This window comes from Plasmodium cynomolgi, chromosome 10, assembly GCF_000321355.1.
Source record: "Plasmodium cynomolgi strain B DNA, chromosome 10, whole genome shotgun sequence".
Lineage (NCBI taxonomy): Eukaryota > Apicomplexa > Aconoidasida > Haemosporida > Plasmodiidae > Plasmodium > Plasmodium cynomolgi.
Genome location: NC_020403.1, coordinates 632,460 through 656,431, shown reverse-complemented (window position 1 = coordinate 656,431; position 23,972 = coordinate 632,460). Strand labels below are relative to the sequence as shown.

At 45.5% G+C, this 23,972-nt stretch overlaps 6 protein-coding genes across 6 annotated transcripts; 2 read left to right on the top strand and 4 right to left on the bottom strand.

Annotated features, from left to right (window-relative positions):
• Positions 1-793: 793 nt before the first annotated feature.
• Positions 794-4,282, top strand: PCYB_102440 (transcriptional regulator; the record flags this gene model as incomplete). The annotated part of the gene is made up of 3 exons (XM_004222793.1): positions 794-3,748; positions 3,945-4,083; positions 4,206-4,282. The coding sequence occupies 3 exons, from the start codon at positions 794-796 to the stop codon at positions 4,280-4,282; spliced, it is 3,171 nt and encodes a 1,056-aa protein (XP_004222841.1).
• Positions 4,283-5,862: 1,580 nt separating this feature from the next.
• Positions 5,863-8,322, bottom strand: PCYB_102430 (hypothetical protein; the record flags this gene model as incomplete). The annotated part of the gene is made up of 1 exon (XM_004222792.1): positions 5,863-8,322. One exon carries the CDS (start codon positions 8,320-8,322, stop codon positions 5,863-5,865), a length of 2,460 nt encoding a protein of 819 aa, XP_004222840.1.
• Positions 8,323-9,927: 1,605 nt separating this feature from the next.
• Positions 9,928-10,842, bottom strand: PCYB_102420 (f-actin capping protein beta subunit; the record flags this gene model as incomplete). The annotated part of the gene is made up of 2 exons (XM_004222791.1): positions 9,928-10,305; positions 10,369-10,842. The coding sequence occupies 2 exons, from the start codon at positions 10,840-10,842 to the stop codon at positions 9,928-9,930; spliced, it is 852 nt and encodes a 283-aa protein (XP_004222839.1).
• A 2,478-nt stretch (positions 10,843-13,320) lies between these two features.
• Positions 13,321-15,453, top strand: PCYB_102410 (eukaryotic translation initiation factor 3 subunit 9; the record flags this gene model as incomplete). The annotated part of the gene is made up of 1 exon (XM_004222790.1): positions 13,321-15,453. A coding segment is annotated over one exon (2,133 nt), but the record flags the coding sequence as incomplete, so codon positions are not given.
• A 466-nt stretch (positions 15,454-15,919) lies between these two features.
• Positions 15,920-16,699, bottom strand: PCYB_102400 (hypothetical protein; the record flags this gene model as incomplete). Its single annotated transcript, XM_004222789.1, has 1 exon — positions 15,920-16,699. The coding sequence occupies exon 1, from the start codon at positions 16,691-16,693 to the stop codon at positions 15,920-15,922; it is 774 nt and encodes a 257-aa protein (XP_004222837.1). The 5' UTR covers positions 16,694-16,699.
• A 1,122-nt stretch (positions 16,700-17,821) lies between these two features.
• Positions 17,822-21,820, bottom strand: PCYB_102390 (hypothetical protein; the record flags this gene model as incomplete). Its single annotated transcript, XM_004222788.1, has 2 exons — positions 17,822-19,236; positions 19,450-21,820. 2 exons carry the CDS (start codon positions 21,818-21,820, stop codon positions 17,822-17,824), a joined length of 3,786 nt encoding a protein of 1,261 aa, XP_004222836.1.
• Positions 21,821-23,972: the final 2,152 nt, after the last annotated feature.

Here is a 23,972-nt window from a genome sequence, read left to right as displayed (position 1 = left end):
TTTCCCCCAATGTGCTAACCAGATTCGACATTTTGAAACTCCCCCTTTGCATATTTCACGAGCGAATAAGGAGATTTCGCGTGGTGAATCGCAGAGGAAGTCAAGCCACCCCTCCAATTCGCTCCTCAAAGTAGCTGCCCGAGCGGAGGGAGAGCACGCCGAACGGGTGAGCGAAAAAGGGGAAGCCAAACGGTGGGGAAAACCACAGGAAAGGTGCAAGTCGAACGGCAGAGCGGAAGGCAGAGTGGAAGGCAGAGCGGAAGGGACGAAATATGCCCCCCCTGCCGCCCTAATCCAGGAGAGGTGGCATATGCACGGTGCCCGCCGTGAGTGTAGCGCTAAAGAGAGAAGCACCAACGTACGGGGGTGTACGTTCGTTCGAAGGGTTCACCTGCACCCCGTCAGCTCTGAGAATAGAAGCAAGCAGAAGTGGAGCGACCCACGAGCAGATCGGCCAGGGCGCAAAAGTTAGCATACATTCGGAAGGCCACTTATTTACTCCACCGCGTAAAGGGTGAAGTGATCGGTGCGCGGCTCTGTTGAGGCAACCCTGCAAGGATTCCAAAGGGTCCGTCCATCCAACCTGCCCCCGCCCAGACACGCGTGGAGGCGGCAAACAGGAAGAAGTCGCGAGGAGGCGGCAAACAGGCACAAGTCGCGAGGAGGCGGCAAACAGGCACAAGTCGCGAATAGGCGCAGAAAAAAAGGTACCAACTGTGCTGACTGCGCTGCGTACCGTCTAGCTAAGAAGCACGCCTCCAGTACACCGCTGCACCTCTCCACCGCCTACAAAATGAACGAATCGTTGGACATCGAAAACGCAAAGGCGAAGTTGAAGTTGGTGTTCTCATTCTGGACAAATTCGAAAAACAAAAGATTCTCGCAGAGCAATGCGTTCTGTGTGCTATCAGGAAAGTCCAGCAAAGAAGAAAATGCAACGACACAAGAACAGTTCCAGATGTGGCTCATGGGGTATCAACTTACAGAGACTTTTTTTCTCTTCCTCAAGAAAGAAAAGTTAATTATCCTAACTAGTGATAAAAAAAAAAAGTTCTTACAACCACTTCTAGACAACATGGATAATGTACAAGTGATGGAAAGAAGCAATGATAATACGGATAATTTTATTCAAATAAAAAAAATGATAGATAATGTAGGAACGGAAGAAATAGCCATTTTGAAAGACAAAGATGCTATGGGAAATTTTTTTGAAAATTGTTACAGTTTTATAAAAGGTTTAGACATACCACAGGTAGATGTAAATACGGAGTTGAAATTATTGTTGAACTTCCGATCCGAATCTGATATAAAGATACAAAAAAGTGGGAGCGATATTGCTTGTATCATTTTAAAAAATATTTTAATAACAACAATTGAGAATGCATTAGATAGTGAGGAATTCCAGAGTCATGACAAAATAAAAGACAAGGCGTTAAAATTTCACGAAAATAAAAAATGCGTTTTGAAATTGAAGGAAAAACTTAAGGTAGATATAGACGACATAGATGTGATTTACAGCAATGTGCAGAGTGGAAATCAGTTCACATTAAATTACAAAAATAGCAGTAATAAAAGTTACCTCTCCCAAAATGAGGGCACAATACTGGTCGGGGTGGGAGTCAAATATAAAGAGCTCTGTTCAAATGTGAATAGGACCCTTCTACTAAATGCGAAGACGCAACATAAAGAGTTATACAGCTTCACCCTAGCTATCGAAAAGTATGTTATTAAGGAATGCCTCCAAATCCACAGTACATATGGAGAAGTATACAAAAAGGCGATTACCTTCATCAAGAAAAATAAAAAGGATTACTCGACCCTGAGTCAGATCCATGTGGAAGATTATTTTGTGAAATGTCTCGGACATGTAATTGGAATCGAATTTATGGAAAAGGATTTTCTGATCACGGAAAATAATAACAGTGGAATTATTCAGAAAAATACTTCGTACAATTTATCTGTCGGATTTGAAAACGTTCCCGGGAATGATAAAAATAATTTTGCAATCTGGATCAGCGACACGGTGTGCATTAATGATGAAGGAGAGGTTAACGTTCTGACGGACTCCATTAGTAAAGAAATCAATACCATTTCGTACGAGCTGGAGGATAGCAAAAGTGATGATGAACATGAAAATAACGTGAAAAGTGAAAAGAAGGAACAAAATGGAGATTTGAACAAAAAAAAAACAGGCATTTCTGCTAGTATTCTAAACAATGCAGCTAGTGTTATCGTTTCGGATAGACTTAGGAGGAGAAATAAAAATTCACTAGCTCATAATAATGAACAAGAAATGGAGGAACTCAATAAAAGACAAAGTGAGCTGAAGGAAAAAAAAATCAATGAAATTAAATTTAGATTCTCCAAAGGAACCAGTGACTACAAAGACCCGAATAAAAAAAATGTTAAAAAGTTGGAGGATCTAAAAGCATATAACGATGCCGATCTCCTTCCAAGAGACTTAAGACCAAACATAATATGTCTAGATAATAAACACGAGTGTATTTTACTTCCCATAAATGGGGTACATATCCCGTTCCATGTATCCACCATCAAAAATCTGAGCTCCAATTATGAGGACAACAATGATATCTTCGTTCTCCGTATCAATTTTCAAGTGCCAGGAAATCAAGGTGTCCTAAAAGCAGATTTCAATACCTTCCCTACTTTACAAGAAAAAGAAATGTACATCAAAGAATTGATATTTAAATCGAATGACGAGAGACATTTCCAAAATATTGTCAAGCAGGTGAAGGACCTCATTAAACACGTTAAGCAGAAGGAGGTAGAAGCAGATGTTAATGATCCACAACATGCTCAAGAAAAATTAATTTTAAACAAAAGTGGAAGAAGAATCATCCTTAGAGACCTTATGACTAGACCAAATATATTTACAGGAAGGAAGATATTAGGTACCTTGGAGTTACACACCAATGGGGTTAGATACTCAGCCAATTCTAGAGGAACCACGGAACATATCGATATCCTTTTTGACGACATAAAGTATGCCTTTTATCAACCTTCTGATGGACAGCTCATCATTTTGATCCATTTCCATTTGAAGAGGTACATCATGGTGGGAAAGAAAAAGACACTAGATGTGCAGTTCTACTGCGAAGCGGGAACACAGATTGATGACCTCGATAGAGCCAAGGCAAGGAATGTATACGACCCAGACGAAATGCATGACGAAATGAAAGAAAGAGAACAAAAAAATCGATTAAATTTGATTTTTAAAAATTTTGTACAACAAATGCAAGATATATCCAAAATAGAATTCGAAATCCCCTACCCTGAACTGACTTTCTCAGGAGTCCCAAACAAAAGCAACGTAGAAATTTTTGTGACTGCAAATACCATTAACCACCTTGTGGAATGGCCACCTTTCATCCTCTCCGTTGAAGATATCGAAATTGCTTCTCTCGAAAGAATCCATCACGGACTCCGAAACTTCGATATGATATTTGTATTTAAGGACTACACCAAGCCAGTGAAACGCATAGATGTCATCCCTACTGAGTACATCGATACCATTAAGAAGTGGCTTACTACCATCGACATTGTTTACTACGAGGGGAAGAATAACCTCCAATGGGGAAATATTTTGAAAACCATTTTGGCTGACATCGACTCGTTTGTTAACTCCAAGGGTTTTGACGGGTTCCTCGGTGACGACGAGGAGGAGGAGGAGCAGTCCGCGGAGGACGAGGACGAGGATGACGAGTATGAGGTGGACGAGTCAGAGCTGGTAAGGCGCAGCGAAGGGGTTGCACCAGCTGGAGAGTGCACCTCCCAGGTGGAGAGTGCATCGTCTAGGTGCAGTGCCAATCTGCCAATTGGAGAGCTCACCCCCCAGCTGCAGTGCCAATCTGCCAATTGGAGTGAGAACCCCTTTTCACACGTGTTCACCTTTTTTTTTGTGCGCGCTTTCCACCCCACTGCAGAGCGCCGAGGACGACAGCGACTACGACGACAGCGGAGACGAGAGCCTCGCCACGGAGAGCGACGGCGAGGGGGAAGTCGAGGAAGACTCCGAGGATGAGGGGCTCTCTTGGGACGAGCTCGAGGAGCGGGCCAAAAAGGGTACGCCCAGGAATACCCGCGTACGCCATTGGCCAGTGGGCTCATCGCCGAATGGGCCAATAGACCCACATGGTAAACCTCCTTGTAACCCCTTTTTTTTTTTTTTCCCCCTCCCCCTGCAGACGACAAAAAACGATTCGCCTACAAAAGCGACGACGAAGAAGGATACAACAAAAGGAAGAAGAAGAAAAAGAATTAATTTCAATTTTCCCTGCACAAGCTTTTTTTGGCAGCATTTACGTGTGGCTGGCTGGCTGGCTGACTGGCTGGGTGGCTTCTTTTTTTTTTTTTTTCACCATCCACCAAATTGGGTCCACCATTTTATGCCCCTCTTCCTTCCTCCCCCCGAAGGATGCACACGAATGTACAGCCGTGCAGCACCTCTTTGTGGGCGCTCAGTTTTTTCCGCCCCCACTGAGCAGCAAATTTTGGCTCGCTGGCATATCCACCCCGACGCTGCAGTGCACTGTACCTATGGCTTCCCCACAAGCTCTGGAAGAGGAGCTTGGCTTTTTGCTCCACCCGCTTCGGCGACCTACCATGTGCCACCGCAATCGCAATCGCAACCGCAACTGAAAACACTACTGCTACTATCTCCATGTTGAATGTGTTGTGGCAAAGCCCCTTTTCCCTCTCCCCCCCCAAGGGGGCACGCCGCACCATTTGACCACGTTCCCAAAAACCAAAGCGGTTTTGCACACATGTAGTCCTATCCCCTGGTACATAATCACCAAACGGTGATTCCTTTTGCATTTTTTTTTTATTTTTCCCCCCCTACTATACCTCTCTCTCTGTTTCTCTCCCCACCGAGGGTCACTGAGCACAATTCGCAGTTGCAAAGCATTCCGATGGTGACGAGGATGCTCTTGCGAAAGACCCCCGCCTGTGACTTCGCTGGATGGCCGATCGTACGAAGATGAGCATGTAGGACACACGAGCGGAGAGACACACGTGTGGCCAGTTGCAAGGGTAGAGAAGATCCCTCATCACAACCTGTTAAGTGCATGTCTCAAGGATTTTTCACACCCCAAAGTGGACATTCGTAACACATATATACATGCATACGTACACACATACATACATGCACACATACATACATACATACATACATACACACATATATTTATGCATACCTATATGCCTACTCCTGAACGTTTTGGTTCACACAGAGGGGAGGTGCATCTGTGACCAGGCGTATTATGGCTCCTCCCTCCCCCACACACACCATGCACTCGTCCATTATTTTATCTCCGCCACAGTGTGCTCTCCCACTGCTATCCCCTTCTACCTCCCTTACTTTTTTTTTTTTTTTTTTCATTCGGCCCACCCCTACCCTTCCGACTCATCCTATAACATTAAATAAAAATAATCGAACGAACTGTAAAGGGGGGCAAATGAAAAAAATTGGTGGACCCAGTACATCCATACGAAAACTGCGCTCCCGTTGCTCCGTGGTGGAGCTTCCGCACACAATAGGTAGTGTGTCCACTTGCGTAGGTCAATCAGCACGGCGGAAAAAATGTTAACGGTTTTTTGTATATACCCAGGTATATGTACCAACGCGTTTGTGTGTACCAAAGCTTTTGTGTGTACCAACGCGTTTGTGTGTACACACCGTTTGTGCAATCAGGGTGTGCGGTGAGACGGGCGCGGTGAGATGACTACGTAAGGGTACACATAATAGCGTCACCTCGGTGGTGCATGCGTCGGGGAAAAGAGCTCCCACAAAATGAATTAAAAACGGAAACACATTTGAATGCCGCCCTTCTTACCCTCCCCCTAGCTGCCTATCATTAGGACCTCCCTTTTTACTAACTTATACCCCCTTATCTGGAGCTGCTCGGAGTTCTCCTCTTCCCCACTGCCCGAAAGCTCCACCAGCTCATCCCCCCTGTTCCGCACACACAGGTCCTTTTCCAACACAACAGGGAGGGCAGAAGCGTCTTCACAATTAACCCCTCCTCCAATGATGAGTGACCCGTCCAACTGTAAATTTCGAATGAGCGCATCTGACTTCACCCACAGGGTGGAGTTCCTCCTAATAGATATATTTCCTGTCACTTTTTTTATCAAATCGGTTAGGGTAAAGGCAAATTGAGGTTCGAATAAAACCTTGGGAGGTAGGAAATAGCGAACTCCGTTAAACGTCTTCACCTCCAATTCGTCTAACAGGAACAACTTCCGATTGTACACACAGGCTAGCTGTAAAAAGGCACAGTTGCTGTAGTAGAGGTCTGCTTCTGCGCTGAACATGCATTCTGGGTGTATGCCACTTTCTACTTTCCTCTTTGCCTTGGCGGGGTCGTTTTTCACCGCGGAGAAACAGAGACACCTGTCCAGCTGGGTCACGCCGACTCTCCCCCGTTTGCAAACATAGCTTCCCATGTCGTTCACACCCTCTTCGTGTGACACGTCGCCTGGTCCTGGTCCTATCCCTGGTCCTGCCCTCCCCCCACAGTAGTACAGAAAGGCGAAGTCCTGCATCATGCTTTCCACTCGGGTGGCCCGAACAAAATGCTTCCTCTCATTATCAGCGTACTTCGGATTAACATACTCCGGAACGAACCCATTGGTTCTTTTCAGCAACTCGTTGTACGTCCTCATTTCGAACAAAATAGAACTCGTGTTCCCAGGGAAGAAGGAAAATCCATCCTCATCGACCAACTCCTGTCCCCCTGAACCTGTGAGGATCGACTCTAAGAAATTATATTCAATGTTTACCACTCTTTTGAAGTTATCCGAGTTGGTTAAGCTGCAAATGGCTCCAATTTCTTCCCCAGGATTCCTCGAAATGGCTAAGAAGTTCATATGTAGCTCCTTCTCTATGGAGACTCCCAAGCATACAAACAAAACCTTCATAGCTAGAGCGTTCGTGTCTTGGAAAAAATACAAATATCTGTATCCTTTCTCTATGAGAGTATCCAAATTAATCTGATTTTTAATGAGAGAATGGATGTCCCCATGGCCATGTGGTTTTCTGGAAAGGACAAATGAGCCATTTTGATACACAAAATCGAGGTGTGCTTCGCTATCCTTAAAGCATAATACCTTCTTCTGTTTTAAAAAATATATTTGACTCTCCTTAAGAGTGAAAAAATGGTTCCTCCGCAAAAAGGTGACCGTCTGTTCATACGTATCATCGGACAGCATGATAATGAAGGGGATGTCTACCTCTTTGTTTTTCCTCCTCTTTATGTACTCTTGGAAAGATATCAAATAATTACAATAGTATTCAATGTACGTTTTTTCTGAGACTAAATTTGTTAGTAGCTTTAACTTGATATCTCTGTGATTTAATCGTTCCCCCAACCCCCCGGCTAGCAACACGAAGCATACTTTATCTATTTGGTTCAATCCTATCTGCTCGTACTGCAGGTACTGGTCGATTTGTGCGAGGGTTCCACTCACCTGGGTTGCCTCCTTCTGTGTGTTTGTTTTATTTTGTTGCCTTCCTTTTGGCTCATCACTTAACGCGAGGTAACTACTTCTGTACACATTCGGGTCGTAACCTTCGCCATTCGATGAAGCAGAGGAGAGCGGCGTGGTGGAAATCTCCGTGGTGGGAATCTCCGTGGTGGGAATCTCCGTGGTGGACATCGCTGTGATGGGAATCTCTATGGTAGACATCGCTGTGGTGGGAAACTCTATGGTGGGAACCTCTATGGTGGACATCGCTGTGGGGGATAACTCCCCGTGGGATAGTGTCCTGGGGGATAGCGTCCTCTGGGACTGCGGAGAGCCCTCGCCCTCCGACGGGGAGACGATGTTCCCTCCCTGGGGAAAAGTGCCATTCGCGTCGTACTCCTCACTGCTTTGGTTCGACGTGCTTGACGACTCATCAGAAGGTTCTTCCTTTCCATCGAACTGGCCGTCGCGCTGCCCATCGGGTACATATACTCTCTTCTCCTCTCTGCTACCTCCACCACAATGGTGCATCATATCATCCCAGGGAAATTTTATTTTTATTAAATTATCCGGTCTTTCTATCACACAGTGCGCAAAATTGTGGAGTTTCTTTTCCGATTTTTTCATCAAAGATTTAGCTCTCTCCACGTATGTTCGAAGCCCATCAGGGTACACCTGTTCGAATTCTTTGATCTGTTTAATTATGTCTAAGATATTTCTCTCGTTTATTCCTTCATGGTTTAGCAGCTCCGTCTGCCCCGTCTCAACCAGGTCCGCGATGTGTCTTTTGTCTTGATCGCTGAGCGCTTTTGTGAGCTGGTCGATTTTATGCATCCTGGCTAGTGTTAGCGGTGTTGCTTAGCGGTGCTACTTAGCGGTGTTGCTTAGCGGTGCTGCTTAGCGGAGTTACTTCTTCACTTTCGCTCACTGGGAAAAAAGGGACCCTACCTTTCTCGAAAGAAAGCACGTTGCTGTCTTTCTGCCCTGTCTCCACACGCTAGTTGGTGCGAAAACGCTGGATTTAGCAAATATAATCGTGAGCAGTGCTTCCCAACTAGGTCAAGAAAAACGCTTTCATTAGTGCGCCAAACAAATTATTGCTACGGAGATGGTGCTTAGTGGAATGTAGATCGGGCCGGTCACCCAAAGTTATGACTTCCCTTTGCAGCACGACGCAGACACCATGTCTATTTGTTCGCCGACGCTGAAAGGAGGTTGGGGGGGGCTATCAAACTTCTCGCGTTCACAGAGTGGTGACCGAGCGGTAGGACGCAGAAGAAGCAGCAGGAGCAGCAGAAGCAGTAGTCGATGGTAAACGAGCGCAGGGATGAGCAAAGAGAGCGAAACAACTTTGTTCACACTGCCATTTTCTTCATTTTTTACGTTCCCATTTCGTGCAACACAATATTTTCTTACTTTCGATGTATTTTTTTTTATTCTCTGTCTTTGAATTTTTTTTTTTACCCTCTTCGGTCTTTCAAGGGGGATACAAAACCTGGTGCAACGGCAAACTCACTACGTTATAAAGCAGGAAAAAGTCGTTGTAGCGAATTGATAGGCGAGTTGAAAGGGTCTTAAGAGGAAGAAACGTGGGGTTGCCAAACGGGTGGCTTTCGCAGTGGGGCCCGTTATAGAGAGGCAAAAAAAAAAAAAAATACGGCGGAAAAAAGCTCATACATGTAGAGATATGTACTAGTGAAACGCCTTTTTTGTGGATGTATGCAGTTATATAGGCATTTCCTCAACTTTCCCCCCTTTGCAAGAAACAACAGGTCTACGTTCTTTTCCCCTAAATTGTTTTTCAATTTCCCGTTGCCCTTTTTTGGAAAAGTCAAATACACACTGTCAAATTAGTGTAGGAGGGGAAAATACCAGATAAAATATTTTTTTTTTTTTCTTACGCACAAACCTGTACACTTAACAAAAAATAAAACAATTTGGCTTTTGTTTTTTTTTTTGTTCAGGTAAAAAACTCAACTTTGCACAGCTTCATCCTTTTGGTACAAAACTTCATAAATCGTTTTTTGGCAAAATTGGAAAATTAAAAACTTACAAAAGGGTAGACGACTGCGCTGTGGGGAATATGTTACACAGTGCCTCCATTTGGTGACTTTTGAGCGAAAGAACAGAAGGGGTACACATGCATGTAACTCATCTGCGTATGCAGAAATGCACACACATGAGGGGATACATGTGTGCAGATATTTTTGCAGATAAATGTGCAGATAACTGTGCAGATAACTGTGCAGATAATTGTGCAGATAAATGTGCAGATAAATGTGCAGATAACTGTGCAGATATTTTTTTCCCTACAGGTTGATACATTTTTCGCACTGATTTTGAGCAAGCCCCTTTCATATGCGACACGCGAATGTAGAACTATAAACACATGTTCGCAATGTGAAAGAAGGGATGTTCACTTGGCCGCTTCACTCCTACTCACGTCCGAAGGGAGTACTCCTCCCCATTGTCCAACTCTCTACTTTTCAATTTTAGTCTCAACTCGTCCTGTATACTCCCTCTGGACAAGGCAATGTTGCTCGAAATGGCGCGCAAGTTCTGAGCGGCTCGACCATCAGCATTATTCCAACCGGACGAAAACGAATCGTCCATCCGAATGGAATTCAAAATGTCATTCATTTTTGGTAAGTATATATATTCAATACTTTTCCTCAGCGAGTTTTCGATACCTTCAATCATTTTGCCCATGTTGTGCATGTGGAAATATTTATCCTTCACCAAATTAACGTTGGACACCTTCTTGGGTGTTTCCAAAGCTTTGTTGATGGAGGCAGATAGGGTCATTTCGTTTTTTTTCTGAATGAAAAAATTTACAGTGGTGGAAATTTGGTAGTGAATTGTTACATGAGTTATGCTTACTTGTATAAGGTGAGTACCTTCCCATGTCAGACTTGTACATGTGTCGTAATTTTCCTTTTTCTTGATTAAAAAGCATGCGACAAATCCTTCTTCGATTGGATTTGGCCACAGATAAACGGAAGACAATCCACCTATGTAGTATGCTTTCCTGTACCGGTCATACATTTCGTTGTACAACATTTCCAGAGTCCTTAAGGATTCCGATGGGATGTATCCATTTGGGCAATGCTCAGGGTAGTACCTGTTACTGTGGGGAGACCTATATGAATCCTTTTCTTTATTGAACATATTCCCAAGGTAGTGTTTATTTTGTTGGCTATCGAATTTTATTTTTATTGGCCCTTCTTTGTTTATCAAAATGTTATTCGTTAAGTTATGGTCAACTTTGGATAACAGTTTGATCGTTTCCTCGAATAAGTGCGCCGGGAGAATATTGCAAATGTGCAGGGCGGCCTCGATCTTCGCTTCTTCCATTTTGTGTCTTCTTGGGATAGGGATGCGGAGCAGCGGCCGGTGACAATGTAGCAAGTGGTACGCTCTACAGCGCAAAGGGGAAGGGGAGGGGCAATCAGTGTGCGTTTCTCCTTGTGTCTACATATGTATATATGTGCGCGCATACAGATATGTACACTTCTGTACACACCTGCGTGGGCAACGATTCCCGTCCGGTGGGGTCCCGCAAAATGGGAAAATGACGCGGAAGCCACCCTGGCGCAGTTGGTCCTATTTTGTCTCATCGCAGAATGTTTTGCGTATTTTCCCCGCAAAGTGGTCAGCTCATTTGATCATTTGCTCATTTGGCATTTTTGGAAAAATGAGAAGCGCCCTTCTCGCGCATGCCAAATGGTAAAAAATAAACATTTGGGACGGGAAAAAAAAGATCACCCTTGTTCGCACAGCAAAGCGAATGCGTAAAGTGTGCGAAGTGGTCAGACCAGTATCGTCCCTTCACCATTGCGTTTTTTTTTTTTTTTTTCACGTAAAAGGATGTACCCTTTGGAAAAGTCCAAACGGGGGAGAATAAAATAAATCAAATTGACCCCACGTTGGAAGTGCGTAAAACTCACTTGGAGTGACTCACAACATTTCGTTTCACCAGCACAAATGTCCTTATTTTTACAACTATGTTCGCATGACAACAAAAATGCAGGAAAAAAAAAAAAAAAAAAATTGCAGGGATAGGTCAACTTAATAATTTTACTAAATGTACCACACAGATGAGCTCCTCCTTTTTGTAGGAAGACAACATAGCTTCCCAGATTGGAAAAACGAACTGAACGAAAGATAAAATATTGGAACATACCTCCTTCCGAAATGGTGCCAAAGGGCATCCCATCTGATTTCTTGCTGTGTGGTCATCCCTTCATAGGAAGAAAGTGCTCCACAAGTTTTTGCCTAACCCATGCAGGTAAAAATGGGTCTACATATTCGACCCAAGGTTGGGGACGCAGCTCCCCTTTTGGGAAAATCGCAAACCAGGAATACACTTTTTGGCTAAATACCAAATGGGGTACCCCAATGAGAATAAACATGAGAAATAGGCCAAACGGGCACGCTGACCTAGCCCTGTTAAATTAAAAGGGGGTGTAATTATGTCGGGGGTCACCCATTCCACTTCCCAGGGCGAGCTGTTTTCCCAAATGGTGCAATTTGCCAGTTGGGTAAAATATGCCCTGTGTATGGCGCGTACGGTTTAGCTATTTTTTTTTCCCCATTAAGTGCAAAGCGATTTGGCGGCTTAAATTGGCGGAACAAATTGGCATTATCCGTCCGGTGAGGAAGTTATTTCCCCCGCTTCCTCCCCTTTGAGAGGATTTTTTTTTTTTTAAATCATCGAATTTTTTCGCAAAATATATTTTTCTCCCCTTTGCAGAGTCCCTATAAAATAAATCCGCAAAAAGGTGTGGGTTTTGCGCGGGGGCACTTCGAGGGGCAAATCTGCAAGGCGGCTCCCTGACTGGATTCACGCGCCGTATGCAGCGTTGCGGGTTATGGGGAAAAAAAGTGCACCACGCGGGTATGGAAGTGCACATAAAAAAATATATGTACACGCGCTTCCCATTTTTACAACGCATGGGAAGAACAAGCATAAACGCTCACTTCGCTGATTCACAGATACCTCGCGGGTTCGCGATGCTCTCTCGAACGTATGCACTGCTGCTTTACATATGCGACCTGGCAAAGGCGACAGTACCGGTGCGCAGCAAAAGGGGGCCCAAGGCGCTCCCTTGCGGAGTAGTGTTTTTCTTCCTACCCCACAAAAAAAAAAGAACCAATTTTTGAGGCGGCAAAAATAGGGGAAAAAAAAAAAAAACTTAACCGACACGTAACTTCGAAACAGCGTAGCAGTTAGAGGAGAAGCATCCCAAAGCAGCGAAGCGTAGGAAGAAGAGAGTGTAAAAAAAAAAATAAAAAAAAAATAGAAAAAAACGGAAAAAAAACAGAGCAAAAAATAACTCCCTTTGCAAACTCGCCAAGGCTTAAGAGGCGTATGCAAAAATATAAAGCTTTTTCCTACGTAGCATAATTACGCGCAACGGCAATTTTTATATGTTCAGGAAAAGTGGCCGCGGTACCTCTGTTGCGAGTTCGTGACGAAGCGAAGGGGTTTGAAAGATTTTTTCCCTTGGCTGTGCAAGTGGCAAGGTTAGGAAGGCCATTGAATGCGATCCACTTGAAAGGGCTTACTGAACCCTCCACGGCGCATCCCGCGGGCACATGTTCACATCTCGTCGGGGGGCTCTGCAAGATATGTACGCCGCCGCTGATGCCGCAGTCGCCTGAAAAAAAATAGCACCAATTGTGGCAGCAGTTACGGCAAAAGTGGCAGCAGTGACAGCAGCAGTGACGGCATAAGTGACAGCTGAAAGAACCGCCGCAGCGACGCAACACCCGCGATAACGAAGCAGAAAGAGCCGCCGCAGCGACGCAACCATGGTGAAGGTCTCGGAGAGCGAACTGAGCGACAAGGGGCTGGAGGAATTCCTGTCGGATGACAGCGACGAGGGAAACGAAGAACTCCTGAGCAAAAAGTATGCGGAGAAAGAAGCACTAATCACGCTGGAAACCAAGTTCCCCAAAATAGTCACCATTTTGGGTATTCCAAAGGTGGAGGAAGAAAAACACAGCAGGTTGGCGGAGGTATTGAAAAAATTGTTTATAAGGCATTTGAATGCCAAAATAAGTGACTCCTCCTTATTGAACATAAAAATACACATGCCAGTAGATGAAGAAAAAAAAACCAAAGGAATCTGCTTCGTAACATTTAACGATAGTTTTCAAGCAAACGAAGCAGTGAAAATTCTCAACAAGCTAAAGCTCGATGCCAAACACGTATTAACAGCTTCCAAAATGGATGACATAGAAAATATAATTAATCGAGATGAACACGTCATGCCAATTAACGTCGTTGGATTTACAAGAGAAAAAATCAGATGGTGGTTATATGATGACAGATGTAGAGAGCAGTTCATTGTCAGATATGATTCACATTTTGAAGTCCATTGGTTTGATCCTCTAGAAAAAGAACCACAACTTATTTATACCACGTATAAAAAGAGCGCACCATTTTCCAGTGTCCAATGGAGTAACCAAGGGTCTTACTTAGTTAGTTTTCACAACCCAGGTATAGCTCTCTGGGGGGGAGATAATTTCGAAAAACTTATTCGATTGCAACATAAGAGTGTAAAAGAAATTAGCTTCTCTCCAAATGAAAATTACGTCCTCACATGGGATGGTACCCCTGCTTCACTCAGAAATGAGAAGTCTATATGTATTTGGAGAGTCATAACTGGGAAGCTATTGCGTTCTTTTATTACTCCAGAATTTAGTGCCAGGGATAAGAGCTATCATTACTTTCTGTGGAGTCCTGATGACAAATATATTGCTTGTATAGGGAAGCAGAAGGAGGTATACGTATATGAATTACCAAGTATGTTATTAATGGAAGATCATGAAAAAAAGAGGACACCTCTCAAATATACCTTCGTTAAAGAGTTCGATTGGTCTCCTGTTGATAATATTGTATCCATATGGATCCCAGGGACAAAAACCACACCAGGGACATTAATTTTGGTAGATATTCCATCAAGAAAGGAACTCGTTTCGAGAAAAATTTATGATGTGGTACATGCATCTATTCATTGGCAAAGTAAGGGAGATTACTTGTGTCTAAAAACAACTATTGAAAAAAAAATCAGTAAGAAAAGCAAGAAGGAATTCACTCAGCTGGAAATTTTCAGAATTAGAGAAAAAAATATCCCTGTGGATAATATCCAAATTGAGGGAATTAAAACGAAGCAGTTCCACTGGGAAGAGTCCAATAGCAATCGATTCGCTTTAATCGTTAGGGATGAAGCTACGAGTAGACAACAAATTAGGTTCTACAAAATTGACAACAAAGGAACAGCTAGAAATGCAAAGTGGACCAGCACCTTTGATATTAACAGTCAGATGAATTTTATGCGATGGTCACCACAGGGATCTTATTTCATTTTAGCGTCACTAGGATCAGAAGGTCTCCTTTATTTTTGCTGTCTCAATGCGAATGACGAAGTGGAAGTGATACACAAGGATGAACACCTCTTAGCAAACTCCGTTTCGTGGAGCAACTGTGGAAGGTATCTCGTCACATCTGTGTCTAGTATGGCAAACGCAGCGAGCTCCAACTACAGAGAAGAAAATAGCGAAACGGGATTCTTTATATGGTCCTTCCAAGGTAGGTGCCTAATGACTATTAAGAAGCCCTCCTTCTTTCAGTTCTTCTTTAGACCACACCCTAAGTCACTCTTCAGCGACAAACAAAAATTGGATATCAAAAATAACTTAAAGGATTACTCCAAGAAGTTTGACGTCATGGATGAGAAGGTTAGACACGCCAAACGAAATCAACTCATATCGGACCGAAAAACTGTGGAAGCGTCATTTAACGAGAGAATGGAAAAGGTCACTCAGCTGTTTCACTCCTTTAAGGAATATGAAGAGTTCAAGAAGAACTGGGAGCAATTCGAGAGCCAGTTCGAGTGGGAGGAGAAGACTGTTGTCATTGAACATGTCCTCTCAGTCAAGCAAGAAATATTCGCTTAAACGGGGTGGTGAGAAAATTCCATGCGGTTCCCCCCCATTTTTTTTTTTTTTTCTTTCTTTCTTCCTTGTAACAATTTTTAAAGGTTCTACATGAATTGAATGCACTCGTGCATTATTTGCACAGCAATTTGGGTTCTTCCCTCCTTCCCTTCATGTGTACCCATCAACACGTAGAACTACGCACATAAAGAACTCGTAAAGGCACCCCTTTTCACACGTCTAAGAAGGAAGGCGTGCCCTCTCTGCGTGAGAGGAAGCTTCAAACAGAGGTGATCCGCAAGGAAGAGTTGGAAAACCCCACATTGTCGTGCTAGCAGTTTAGGGGCGCACGTCGTTCTGTTACGCGCCGTGTCCATAAGAGAGTGTGGCTCGAAAAATTGTTCATTCGTGTTTGAAGCGTTGTTAGGAAGGCTAGCGAGGGCACGCATCTTCGCAGCTACGGGGAGAGAGAGGGGGAGAGAGACTACTACCCCGCATGGGGGTCATTGCCGTGCATCACCCAGCGACTGAGGAAGCGAGTCAGCCTGTCCACGCGCGCAGGGGGCTCCCCAGATGTACACAAGTACTTCTCCCCATCGTTCAGCTCCTCTACCCTGTGCACCTGGCGAAAGTTTGCGTTGTAGATAGTTCGAACAGGTCCAATGGTGGGGTCCAGCACTTTGGTAATTTCGCTCAGCAGCGACTTCCAATTGCGTGTGTGTGGCTTGACTAGGAAAAGCAGCCCATTGTGGTGTTCATCTCCGTTGCGAAACAGCCAAATGTTTTTGGGCGGTGCGATTTGAATTCCATACTTTTGCACCCCCAGCGTCCCTGCAGTAACTACGCACGTTTTGGAAGTTCTGCACATTTTGCAAGTTCTGCACTTCTCCTGCTGCTGCTCCTGCTCCTTCCCCCAAATGGGCGGTGGGCGCTGTTCGGTTGAGTCACCTCCCTGCGTCAGTAGGTGGTTAAGGTTAACATTTGAGCAAGTCCCTTTCGAGGCGGCCCTGCTCCTTAACGTATCAAATTTTTGCTTGTACATTCCTGTGTAAAAGTTCTCATCCGTCAATCGGTCAAATACGTTTTCGTACCTTCTCCTCTGCTTCTTCACCTTGGGAATGCCTACCTCCAGGGGATAATTCATTTTTTCACTTTCGGCAAAGCAGGAGAAGTGCTTCTTGACAGATTGTAAGTCGCCATCACTACGAAAAAAGTGCGGACTGCTACTCAACCCACCGGCATACAGGTGCGTGCAATCCATTGGCGTCTACTGATTGGGCCGCCAATTGGGGGAGGAGGGGTAGACAGGTGGAGTCCCTACAAAGGGACGATTATCTCACAAAACGGAACGAGCAACTTTCGAGTTGCCTCCAAGCTGCGTTGCGCTATTCACAATTGTCACGATTGTCACGATTGTTACGATTGTCGCGATTTTTTTTTTTTTTCCTGCCCGGGCGCTCAAACAGCCAAACCAACAGGGTAGACAAAATGAAAATGCCTTTTCAGCAAAAGGGTGAATGGTGAAGGGGTAAAAGCCGAGCTTCCCTTCATAACAAAAGTTTTTTTTCAAAAAATTATCTTCACGTAGAGGTACACACGGGCACACACACATGCATGTATGTATGTATGTTTGTATGCATGTGTGTGGTCACCGCGTTGGATTTTTTTTTTTTTCCTTTTTTCCGCGCACCTATGCGTACACACAAAAAAAGGTTAGCGCCGTGGGGACTACCTTTAACGGGGGAATAACTAAACGGTGTAATAGGCATGGCGATGCGCCCCCCAAACGGATGTGCCCATGTCAAAGCGCTAACAACTGTTGCAAAAAAAAAAATGGTGAGTCGTACGAGGAGATACTTCCTCAATCGGGTGGTCGGCGGGTACACAAAATGGAGACAGCGCTAGGAAACGCAGCCGCATGGGAAAACGGAAAAAAAAAGCAAAAAGGTGGAAAAGACGCAAAAAGGCGGAAAAGACGCAAAAGGGCGGAAAAGACGCAAAAAGGAGGAAAAGACGCAAAACGGAGGAAAAGACGCAAAACGGGGGAAAAGACGCAAAACGGAGGAAAATTTTTCAAAAAGTTGCAAAATGATGACAACACGCTGACGCAGTGCTACCATAGTGTAAACGCCTTTGGGGAGAAAACCGAAGGTGCCATGGCACATGGTGTTCACTCTCCTCCCCCAAAAAAAAAAGAAAATAAAAAAAAACAAAACGGATATGATGAGAACCTGCACACTTTTATGTGAACATACGTGCACCCCAGAGCGAACCAGTTGAGTAATGGTCCCTGTCACTCTCTACGAATGAGAGGGAAACTAGAAGTAACTCCACCCCGTCAGGCACACTTCTAACAAAACTGAGTTAATTCTTCTAACAAAAAAAAAAATCACATGAACAGTCTCTTCCTCACTTTCAGCATTTTCCGACACAAGTTGTAGTAGTAATAATTTTCCAAAATGTTGATCAAATAATATTCGTCCTCTCCTTGGATGTGTATATCTTCCATCAAGAACAAGGCTCTGTCGTTATCATTGGAGAGAAAATTTAACAACTCCTTCTCACTACATGTGTGCATTTCCTTCAGTTGGCAATACTTTCTGTTGTGGACCGTCTCGTAGAATTTTTTTAGGTCCGTTCCGTTCTCCGTGATTGTTTTACTTTTTATTTTTTTTTCTTCATTTTTGGATTGTCTCCTTTTGTTTGTCGCATCCTCATCATCAGTTGAGCAACTCGGGACTCTCTCATCATCTCCCTTCGCCTTCTTCCTTCGCTTCCGCCCTCGCTTGGCCTGTTCCTCTCGCCTATCGCGCCCATCGCGACCATCGCGATTGTCCTCCCCCCCCCTGCTCCCCCGATCCATTTTCACAGGCTGACCATCTTCCGAAGCTCGATCCGGAGGCCCACAAGGCGCATTCGAGTAGCCCCTTTTTTCTTCCTCCCCGGGGTTGGATGCGATGCCGCTAATTGGTGACCCCTTCCCCTCGCTTGTAGCAGCAGAGGGATCGCCTATAGCAGCAGGGGAATCGCCTGTAGCAGCAGAGAAATCGCCTGTAGCAGCAGAGGAATCGCCTACTTCTACTTCAATACCCCGCGCGCACTCCTTCGATGTGTGTTCCGCAACTCCATTCGCATGAAAATATTTTACGCGCTTTTCCTTGCAAGGGACAAGGTCAAGCTGCCTACCGGATGAGCGGAAGTCTGCCCCTTTCACATAATCACGAAATTTAGGTGCCACCTTTTTAAAGTGACCTTCTTCCCCTCCACTATTTTCTCGAAAAAGGAATCTTCTCCTCTCCACGGAGTCTTCCTGAAGATCCTTCACCAAAGAACAACTCCTACCTAACATCATCTCCTCACCTCCTCGAAGAGGTCTTCTTGTATTCAAATAAATTGCCAACAACAGACCCAACTTCCTCGAGTACATCCATCCATACACACCCACATCAAAATAATAATTTTTTTTGTTCAGCTGATTAGGAACGTATCCAGATATTTTCCACGCATGTCTTTTATTATCATATTGTAAGTTATCTACATTCACATCGAAATAATTTTTCAAAAGGTTGTGTTCTGCGTTAAGGTAATCATACACAGCCACACACTTGCCAATTATGTAGCCATATTTTTCTTCTGAATAATAAATTTTTTCTCTAATGAATTTATTTTGTTGTTTTTTTATAATTTCAATATTCCAGCTTTTTTTATTTTGGATCCATTTTACTTTATTTTTCCACTGCTCTTCGCTCACTGGGTTTTTTAGGAGTTCGCAGCAGAACTCAATCAGCTGTCGGTGGTGTATCTCTTCTTGGGGTGCCATCTGTGAGCATGCGTCCTGCGCGCGGGGGTCCCTCGCACGTTCGAGAGGTTCACCCGGTTTGGCAGGTTCACTCTGCTGGACAGGTTCACCCGGTTGGATAGGTTCACCCCGCTGCACACACCCACCCCGCTGCACACACTCACCCGGCTGCACACACTCACCCCGCTGCACACACTCACCCCGATGCACACACTCACCCGGTCCACCTCTTCGCGCGTCCCATTCGGCCACCTCCTCCACCGACTCGCCTGAGCTCCCCGCACTCCACGCGCACGACGCACCTCCCTCCTCCGGACCACTGCTCAGAACTTCCCTAACGTAGGTATCATATTCAGAGACGCTATTCAAAATAAAGTTCACTCGCTCCCTTTTGTACTCCTCCGCCATCTGCCTGGCTTTCTCAAAACCGTAGTCTTCAATCGGGAACCTCTTCCTGCAAGTCCTTCCGTAGAGGACCCACGAGACTACCCAGCTGCCTGCCTTCCTCGGAGACGCGCCATCTCCGAATTTGTGGCACTCATCGCCCCCGCCGTGTACCACGCTATCTACCACGCCGTCTACCACGCCGTTTACCTCGTCGTCTACCCCGTCGTCTACCCCGTCGTCTACCCCGTCGTCTACCCCGTCGTCTACCCCGCCTTCTCCCCATTCGCTCTCCCCGTCCCCACTTGCCTCATCACCGTATCCCACGTCCAAATACACTCGCCCCTGGACATGAACACTCTTCCGCATTACCTTCAGCACTTTTTGCTTCTTCTCCAGGAAGAGTCTCTTCTTTTCCTCATCCTGTAGTGACGTTTTCACAACACTGGCGATGTAGTCTGGGGTGCAGTAGGTCTCCCCCCCCAGCTGGCTGGAACGGTCCGGGCAACTGCCTTCGTCTTTTCCAGGGGCGGAATTGGGCTTGCTTGCAAAAGAGTTCCCTTTAAAGGAGTTCCCCTCTCCAATGATGGGCTTCACGCTCTTCAGATTCTCCGCGCTGTCAACCCGGTCAGCCAGGTCAGCCCGATCAGCCAGGTCAGCCCGATCAGCCAGGTCAGCCCGATCAGCCAGGTCAGCCCGATCAGCCAGGTCAGCCAGGTTAGCCCGATCAGCCAGGTTAGCCCGATCAGCCAGGTCAACCCGATCAACCCGGTCAACCTTGTCTAGCCTTTCCTGCCTCCCCATCAAGTCCACCTTTTCTAGCCTTTCCTGCCTCTCCAGCCTCTCCCGCCTTCCCAACCTCCCCAGCCTCTCCATCTTCTCCAACTTTTCCATCCTTTTCCACCTCCTCAGCCTCTCCAGATTTTCCCATTTTTCCAACTTCCTCATCTTTCTTAAGTTAACTTTTTCCTCCCTCCTTTTTATCCTTTCCTGCTCTTTCATCTTTTTTTTTTCTTCTCGCATTCTCTTTTTCTCCTCCCTCATTCGCATCTTTTTTTCCTTTTCTTCCTCTCTTCTTATTTTCCTTTCCTTCCGCTCTAGCTGTTCCTTCAATTTATTTTCCTGTCTTCTTCGAAGCAGTTCTCTCCGTTCCTCCTCATTTGGCGTTGCCACTTCTGCTGCGGGGTTCTTCGAGGTCAGTCCGTTTTCCCCCTTCGACTGCTTCGTTGTGGTCTCTTCCATGTCGCCTGTCTGTAAGGCGCCTTCTTTTCCTTGCCCAAAACCCCCTACACTGTTTCGACCCCTCTTCTCCCTTTGTTCACCTTTTCTAAACCTCTTCTCCTGTTCGTATTTGAGAGATGGACACTCACTTGGTGATTGGCCAAATGGAATAACACTCCCCCGTTCGATGCTCAGACTGTTCACATTTCCCCGTTCGATGCTCAGACTGTTCACATTTCCCCGTTCGGTGCTCACACTGTTCACATTTCCCCGTTCGATGCTCAGACTTTTCTCACTTCCCCGTTCGATGCTCAGACTGTTCCCATTTCCACCTTTTGCATCATGAGCCATATCGCAAACCTGTTCACACTTAACACGGATCCCACCATTGTGTGCCTCCCTTAGCTTCTTTCCCATTTTCGAGACAACTTCCCCGATGGATTCAACACCCCTGCCTGATTTATCTCGTTGCAACTCTTCCGATTTCCTCCCGCTCATTATTCCATTCATCCCATCACCGTCCTTGTCTAAAAAAAAGTAATTTTCTCCAAATTTTTTGTAAATTTTTCGTTTCATGAGATCCCACTTCTCCTCACGACTGACGTAGTCCACACCAGTGGTCACCTCATCATACAGGTTGTTAATGCTTTGCAGATCGTTCAGGGCTACATGCCTAGATGCAGAGCCCTCGCCATCTATGCTGTAGCTTTTTATAATCGATACGCTCCCGTACTTCCACAGGATGTTCCATGTGTTCGTAATTTCGTCGAACACTAGCAGGCTTCTCACGGGGGATTCTTCTTCTCCTTCTTCGTTCTCGTCTCTCGCGTGGGTGTCACCCCCGGATCGGTTTTTTTGTCCCCCCATGCATATGCTGTTTGTGATTCCTACCAATCTGCCACTTCTACCCCTTTTGCCACTTCTACCCCCTTTGCCACTTCTACCCCCTTTGCCACTTCTACCCCTTTTGCCACTTCTCCCCATTTTGCCACTTCTACCCCTTTTCCCCTCTTCCACCTGTTCATTCCCGTCCCAAAGGGGTCCGCCCCCCGATTGGCATCTAGCTGATCCCATCACCACTGCACCTTTTTGGCTATTTTCTGGGAGCCGCTCCCTTTTCACGTTACTTTTACCCCTACCAAGTGGCGCACTTTCCACGGTTATGGCATCACCCTGGATGAGATGCTCCCCGTGGTTCCCCTCTAAAGGGTTCTTCCACTCGCCAACGGAACGGAGACCCACTTGCGTGAGCCTCTTCCCATTTTCACTTCGCTGCTGCACTCTTCTTCCCTTCGTTTCAGTTGACGTCGAGGAGCAGCTATGCACATTTTTTTTTCTCTCCGGACGGTTTTCTCCTTCCTTAGTGTTTTCACCATGGTGGGAGATCACCCTGGTCCGTGAGCTTCCGCTGGTACCGTTACCAGCGCTTCTATTGGTGGTGCTATCTGAAAGAGGAAGACCATTTATTCCGTCGACCGTCGATTCTCGTTCATACGCGTGGGGGATCTTTCCCTTTCCTTCTCCTCCTTCTCCTTCTCCTTCTTCTCCTTCTTCTCCTTCTTCTCCTTCTTCTCCTTCTTCTCCTTCTTCTCCTCCTCCTTCTCCTTCTCCTCCTTCTTCTCCTTCTTCTCCTCCTCCTTCTCCTTCTCCTCCTTCTTCTCCTTCTCCTCCTCCCTTCCAGGAACGAGAACGATAAATCTTTCGATCAGCCCCACCCTTTCCATTTGACATACCCTTACCACCACTGTTGGGAAAATCTCCATTTGGCAGTTTCACCAATCGGGAGTTACCACTAGTGACGACATTTTTGTTCATTGAGCAGTTAGGATGATAACCAGGTGGTGCTTCCGCGCTTTCTGCGTTTTGTGCGTCTTCCGCGTTTTCTGCGTCTTCCGCCTCTTCCGCCTCTTCCGCGTCTTCTCTACGTGGGCGCTCTCTTGAAGGTGCCCCGTTTGTTCCTCTTCCCCAACAGGGATTGTAATTGCTCCTCCTCCGTGCTGGACTTGTCTCCTTTTCGATGTCGCCCTCACCAGTGTGCACCCATCCAGTCCTGCTCTGTGGGCAATGGACATGTTCATCCCCACCCATGGGGGTACCTTCTCCGATGTTACTAAAGGTACATGCAGTCTCCTTCCCCCCGTGGGCTTCGTTACTACGTAAGCGATTTGCACCAGGGGCATGAAGGAGGTTTTTCTCCAATGGGGAGTAAACCTCCTCGAGTTTTTCACATCCGCTCATATGGCCATGACTATTGTTCGTATTGTAACCCTGGGGGGGGCTCTCGTGGTTCACCTTGGTGGGGCCCCCATTGGCGTTACCAACCGGTGCAATGTCACCCTTGTGAATGGTCACGATTTTCATGTTCCACTTTTTATCGAGAATGTCACTTGCGTCTACCCTTTATGCGAAAGGAGAAATATGTTAATTTTTTTTTTTTTCCCCTTCCTTTTATCGTGAGGATTTTTACCCTATCGGCGGCTAACACGTTTGATGTGTCTGCCCTCCTGCATGCAAATCGTAACGACTTACATAGGGGAGGTATACTACTTGTGCTACTCTCCCCTATGGCGATTTAACAGTTCTGTTTCATTATCGTCATTGTTGCAGGGTCTTTCTCCAAAAAAAGGGGTGCACCTAGGAGTGTTTTGCAGCTTTGGATGGTCCTTAGGGTTTCCTATTTTCCTATTTTCCTATTTTCCTGTTTAACTGCGCCACAACTGGTAAGTCACCCCTTGTGTGTGTATCTCAAGTGAATATACTTCGTGCACCCTGGGCCGGTCTGCCTGCACACCCTACCACCTAGTTTTATATTGCACAAAAAGGGGACAATCTTTTTTTTTTTTTTCTTTTTTTTAAACTGCTTCTTCCTGCGCAATCCAGGGAATGAGCAGTAGGACTTGTTCTTCAAAGTCGCTGGTTCGTTTTTCCCACCTCATCGAATGGTGGAGCGGAAAGGCGAAGAAAAAGCATAAACATGTAAACAACAAAAATGTGCACTGTGAATTGGGAAACTATAAAAACTTAAACACAAAAATGTAAAAAAGAATTATCAATGGTGGTAAAAAAGAAAGAGTTTTGGTGGTATCACTAGGCACAAGGACACCTACATTTTCTTTCCTAATTCTGGAAAGGAAAC